General features: G+C 37.1%; 1 protein-coding gene across 1 annotated transcript; it reads left to right on the forward strand.

The window, feature by feature from the left end:
- The first annotated feature begins 755 nt into the window (after window positions 1-755).
- LOC103930137 (aluminum-activated malate transporter 2) lies at window positions 756-3854 on the forward strand. The gene is made up of 6 exons (XM_009339435.3): window positions 756-1168; window positions 1508-1648; window positions 1813-2085; window positions 2191-2297; window positions 2599-2742; window positions 2852-3854. The coding sequence occupies exons 1-6, from the start codon at window positions 889-891 to the stop codon at window positions 3362-3364; spliced, it is 1458 nt and encodes a 485-aa protein (XP_009337710.1). The 5' UTR covers window positions 756-888; the 3' UTR covers window positions 3365-3854.
- The last annotated feature ends 2530 nt before the right edge of the window (window positions 3855-6384 follow it).

A 6384-nucleotide genomic window follows, 5' to 3' on the forward strand; every position in this document is an offset into this window, starting at 1 on the left:
GAAATAATTGAGTTACGAAGTTTTGAAAGTTGCCCAAACTTCCGGCCAAGAGCTCCGAGACACTTAACGGAGTTTTTAACGGAATAACCAAAATAATGGATGGTGGACAATCTTAGTGACTATTTCTATTTAGTTTCAATCTCAATGACCAAAATGATGTGTTATGCAAATCTCAGAGACCATTTTAGCTATTTACCCTAAAAAAAATTAAACATTATATTTGGAGCACTTCCATTGACCACTTTGCTCATCTATCTCTTTAATTAATAGATGTGAACTTCATCGATTGACATCATTAGAGATGGGGCCAATAAAGGTGATTTGAATGGCAACACTTAATAATTACGCATTAAATTATTTTAATGCCGATGAAAATAGCATGCTAACAATTTTCAATTTGAGTAATTTTTTTAAAGAAAGAAATTCGAAGAATAATAAAGTATTGCTAAAGGCTAAATAGGAAGGATATATAAAAAGAATGTAAAATGAAAAAGTAGCTACCATTCTCTTTAAGCATATTAATTACTCTCAGCTAGCAATTTCTTACTTAAATTATTGAAAGATAGTAAAAATATTTATTTAGAATGATATTTATAACGGTAGATGTCAATTAGCCCAGTTAACTACTCTAGATATCTTTGTTAAAGTGGTTTAAAATATTTGTATTGTGTAAAAAAACAAAATGTATTTGTAATTATTTATAAACCTTAGTTTCACTAAGACGCACTAGATCTCTGTTTCAAGGTAGCTTCGTCATCACTTTCTACGTATCTTATTTCACTATATATGAACAACTATCTACTTCTTTCCAAAGATCAAGAACATCAGTCAATCTTTCTCAGAAAAGTGTGTGCTTCATCCTCATAGGCACACACACAAAAAAAAAAAATGGCATCTCCAGCAGTTCGTGATCAGGACAATCACAACGATGCAGAAAATAGTTCGATGGGTTATTGTGGCAAGGTGATGAACAAGGTGGTGGAATTTCCAAGGAAATTAAAGAAGCTTGGACAAGATGATCCCAGAAGGATTGTTCATTCTCTTAAAGTTGGATTAGCAGTTCTTTTGGTGTCATTGCTCTATTACTTCCAGCCCTTCTATAATGGTCTTGGTGACACTGCCATGTGGGCTATTCTAACTGTGGTGGTTGTCTTCGAATTTTCAGTAGGTACGTTTTGTGTTTCTGTTAAATTTCTTATGTACTTACCGAAATCACATTGTGAAAAATTCCGTTCCGGTAGTAATTTTCACACTCCTAGTTTCTTATTGTACACCCCTTCACTTGTTCGTGTTGGGTGATTCTCATTTGATTTGTTCAATCCTAAGTCACTTCTCATTTTGTTTTAAGATGTCTGGGAATTTCTTTTGTTGTTTGTGAGTTTAATTCATAATTCCAATTAAGAAAATGCTAATCTTTAGTGCAACTTTTTTCTTATTCGAGCGATATTCTGATAAATCTAATCGTTAGGTAACTTTCTAATCGCATCATCTTTAATCTATAATGCAGGAGCAACACTGGGAAGAGGTTTAAACAGGATCTTGGCGACATTCCTAGCAGGTGCTCTAGGATTTGGTGTTCATCACCTGGCAAATCTATCTGGAGATATAGCTCATCCAATACTCATCGGCATCTTCGTCTTTCTACTAGGTAAAATTAATACACTTGATCTCATAAACATACTTAATTATTCATTTTCCATGCACTGAAATAAAAATGGAAATAGGGGATTCTTCAATCAGTTATAATGTCATTAAATTATAAGTACAATAATGAGCAAGGAATTTACGGAATGTTACATTGTATATATGCAGCTGCATCAGTGACATTTATACGCTTCTTTCCGCGGATGAAGGCGAGATATGACTATGGACTCCTCATTTTTATCTTGACATTCTGTTTGATATCGGTATCGGGGTACCGAGATGAGGAGATACTGGAAATGGCTCACAAGAGGGCGTCCACAATCCTCATAGGTGCCTTTATAGCTGTGTTTGTGTGCGTTTTCATTTGCCCAGTATGGGCTGGCGATGATCTGCACAACTCAGTAGCCAAGAATATTGAAAAGCTCGGAAGCTTCTTGGAAGGTTTGTTATTTTAAAATACAGTATTTCATTGCTGGAATTTAGGTGTCATATCAATGTGACAGGGAAAACTCACAAGGTCGGAAAAAAAAAATGAAAAAATTGTAGGTTTTGGGGATGAATACTTCAAAGTAGCTGGCAGTGGAGAGTCTAATATGGCACATTTGCAAGGATATATTAGTGTTCTCAATTCAAAACAGAGTGAAGAAACTCAGGTCAGTCTCTTTGATAAATGATCTTCGTTACATATTTGACACGCTATCTTGTGAGATTGTGAATCTGGATTGCACATTGAGAAGTGGCTCTATGCAATCAATGGTTCTAATTCAATTAGGTAACTATATTTTGTAGGCCACACATGATGGGGCAATTGATAGTTGGATTCATTTTTTAAATCATTAAAGAAACATCCAACCATCAATTGTCACATCATGCGGTCTATAAATAATGTCCAAGAACATGGTCTACCTAGCATTTTCGGTTTAATAATGCTGACTATACCTTCTTGTTTTGCAGGCCAATTTTGCAAGGTGGGAGCCTAGACATGGAAAGTTTAGGTACCGTCATCCTTGGAGATACTATCTCAAGATCGGAAACCTCACCCGGCAATGCGCCTACCGCATTGATACCCTCAGTGGTTACCTCAACTCTGAAGTCCAGGTATACATTGTACCACATCAAATTTTCTTATTAATGTGCATGATAAATATATATAAATGCAAAGTAATCAACTTGTTTGATAAAACTAATTGTTTAAATTCTTTTACAGACACCACTAAACATTCAAAACAACCAAGTTCAAGAGCTGTGCATGAAGATGAGTTCAGAATCAGGCAAAGCACTGAAAGAGCTAGCATGGGCCCTAAAAACAATGACTGAGCCATGCTCTGCTGCCAGCTCCCACATCACAAAATCAAGAGCTGCAGCCAATAACCTCAAATCCATGCTTAGGACTAATGCAGCGGCGGTGGCGGGAGTTGGTGGAGATCAAGTTCGTCTCCTAGACATCGTGCCAGCTGTGACTGTTGCTTCGCTGCTAAGTGACGTTGTTGCTTACGCTGAACAAATTGAGAAGTCTATTCAGAAACTGGCCTCCTTTCAACATGTGCAGTTCAAGAGTGCAGAACGAAAAAAACCAACAGCATTGACGTCAAGTAAAACTTCTTCCAGCAATGTGGGACCGCATCATGTCATCACCATGGATCGACTAGCATCTCTACAAGTTCAAGAATCAAGCAAGGAAATCGGAAGCAAGTTTCAAAGAATTAGGAGTGCCGTTTGATACTTGGATCAGCCCCACTTTAATTTCTTTCTCCTTATAGAAGAGAGAGAGAGAGAGAGAGAGAGAGAGAGAGAGAGAGAGAGAGCGATGTTGGTGTTTGTGTCAAAGCTCTTGCAGCTTCTGGTCATTGGCTCATTCTGCCCTTCATCTGCCTGTAAGTCTGATTATGAACTCTTCGCCGCCTTCTCGGACCCCTAGCTGATCATTACCTGGGCATGCCGGCCATGTCTAGATGCGCGTAAATCTCACTCGAACTAGTGGTGATCTGCGCCACAGTAACTTCTCCAACATCTGAAAAACGATGGAGCCTCTAGGGCAGTGTAGTAACTTTCCTATGTTTCTGTATGTTTGGATATTAACGATGGAAGTTTTTTATGCTTTTTTTATTTATATATACAACGATATTATACGTTTAAATGGTGTTTGGGCTAAGTGATGCAGTGTATATTTATATAAAAACGATATTTTATATCCATGAACTCGTCATCCATTCCGTGTAAGAGTCGTAGCTATGCTTTTATATTATCTTCCATGAAAATTATGTAAGTTTTCTCACGATTTTTCTATTGGAGAGGAAATTCAAACTGAACGGGATTAGTGACAGACATCAGCCAGCTAGTTGATCTTCAGACTCGTAAATGATAACAAAATTGGTTTATTCTTCCATATATGTGTTCAGTGTGAAAATGTTGGACCGGATATGAAAAACTGCATTAAATTATCACACAAAAAATGCACATATTTTTTAGAGAAAGTACGATATGAAAAAAAAAAAATGCATATATAGATATGGGTTGTCAGTTTAAAACCCAATTCTGTAGTCACAAGTTTAATGCACAACATTCTTACAAATACCAAGAGTGATACCCTCAATACTCAGCTTGAACACATGATTTAGCAACACTCTATTTTTATTTTGTCACGCAACAAGATTTTCTTCATCAAATATAAAATAACCCGATGTAGAAAGTTTGTCAATTATGGATGCAACACAATCCGCAGTCGTATATCTCGAAGTCAAGATAATTCTTAGAAACATTATCCATTTGCCTGTCGCCGACTCAAATACCTTAATATTTGATCGACAACATTTTGTCTCTCACGGTTTCACTAAGTGAATGCATAAAAGGTCTTAATAACACTCACAACACATACAATATGTGGCTTTGTGTAAGCTAAGTCGATTAACCTCCCAACAAAGCCTTGACATTGCTCCGTGTCGGTTGGTACATCAACTTGCTCAGTCAGTTTATGATTCATTTCAATCGGAGTGTGAGCTTTTTACACCCATATATCCATATTTAAGTCAACAAGTCAAACACATACTTACAATGAGAGTAGAAAATACGTTCTGCTGATTTAAATACTTCAATGCCAGGGAAGTACTTTAGAGCGCCAAGCTCCTTTATTTCAAATTCTTTCGACAAAATACTTCTGAAGTTTATGCATAAATAATAGCATTAATGCACTTGGCACTTCTGCTTACTGAAATTTGGTAGAATAGGAGGTATATATAGGGGAGTGGTTGGCCATGGTGTTAGAGTTTTACTCTACACATGGCGACATCCTATTTGCCAAGGTTTAGGGAGAAATATTCTCAATATATTAAATAGAAAATAATATCTTGAGATAATGGAGTAATTATCCCTAATTGATTTAAATATGAATTAATTACTTGAATGGAGTCAATCTTCAATTGGGAATGTATTAAAGATAGGATTTGGGTAATTAATCATCATCTTTAATGCTTTGACTTTTCCTTACCAAGGGCAGGTGAACTGTGGGCAATCGTATTCAGGTGCAGGGACCTTTAGGGGTGTGAGCTGCGTGTGGGAGTATCTGAGGAGCCTGCCCATTTAATCTTGTCTTTCTTGAAAAGTCCATGTGTCGCCTCTAGAATTTTTGGAATTATTTTAGGCTCCACAATAATTTGGTAATGCTTTTACACACTATCTAGTTTCCAATTAATGAGATCATAAGCAAACTTATTGAGAACAAGTTCTAGGATCAAAATAACACACCTAGACCGGAGTCGAGGCATGTTGGCAATCATCCGAAGGTGACGTAACCAAAGGTGCAAGTGCTGTAAAAAAACATGGATAAATTAAAACCGAAACTAGAACTTATTTAACTAATAAAGTGAGTGCGCAGTAGTGTATAGAACTCATAAACTACAAATGTTCAGAGCATAGATAACATAAGCAATGCTGACGAACTAATTAAGTACTTAGTACACAATCAGGAAGAGTCTCCTACATTTAAACAGGAATATGTCAAAATCACCGCTAATCCTTGCACGCCACAGCGTAGGTTAGCTATCTAGGACCTGGATGGGCGACAAACAGAAGGGTGAGTGGGCACAAAAACAAAAGTTTATAAAACCATTTATTTTCTGAACATACTAACCCATCGCTGTAAAACATGTATAATTTCCAGAAAATCATACTACGTATATGTATGAAAACCAAATGCAAAACAACAGTAAATCCAAAAGCATGCCAAATCAAGATAGCACAACAATAGCATAAGTGAAATCAAGTGCTCAACAATTTATGATAGTATACCAATCGGAGTCGCCTAATGCAACTTGTACGACTAACCTAGTTTGCTTATCAATCTATGCTAGCATACGAGTCGGAGTCGCCTAATACGACCTGTACGACAGGACTGGGTGTAATATATATACACGTTATAGTTCTACGATCACGTGAAGACTGGCGATAATCGCGGTCACCTACAAGTTGGAGTTGCCTAGTACGACCTATACAACAGGATTGGTGCCACCTACTTGGATCAGAGGCGAGCGTGCGATACGGGAGGTGAACATCACGTGAAGGACTAGCCTTGGCCAGGGATGAGCACTAACATCGGGGTGCAACAATGATGAGCGGACTACATGAATATATACATGCCATAATTATTCAATGTTTCCAATCAGCATAATAAACTTACCTGAACTTATCTGCGCATCCCAAAGGATTATTTTTGCACTTCACAACAATGCAACATTTATGAGCAGG

Source organism: the organism of the source record quoted next, unplaced genomic scaffold (genome assembly GCF_019419815.1).
Source record: "Pyrus x bretschneideri cultivar Hongxiangsu unplaced genomic scaffold, Pyrus_bretschneideri_v1 Contig58, whole genome shotgun sequence".
Classification (NCBI taxonomy): domain Eukaryota; kingdom Viridiplantae; phylum Streptophyta; class Magnoliopsida; order Rosales; family Rosaceae; genus Pyrus; species Pyrus x bretschneideri.

What these genes read in the sequence shown, in the direction of transcription:
- LOC103930137 (XM_009339435.3), top strand. Translation starts at nt 889, where the DNA reads ATGGCATCTCCAGCAGTTCGTGATCAGGACAATCACAACGATGCAGAA. An exon ending in CATCTTCGTCTTTCTACTAG is followed by an intron (nt 1,649 to 1,812) that starts GTAAAATTAATA and finishes GTATATATGCAG; the next exon opens with CTGCATCAGTGACATTTATA. An exon ending in AACAGAGTGAAGAAACTCAG is followed by an intron (nt 2,298 to 2,598) that starts GTCAGTCTCTTT and finishes CTTGTTTTGCAG; the next exon opens with GCCAATTTTGCAAGGTGGGA.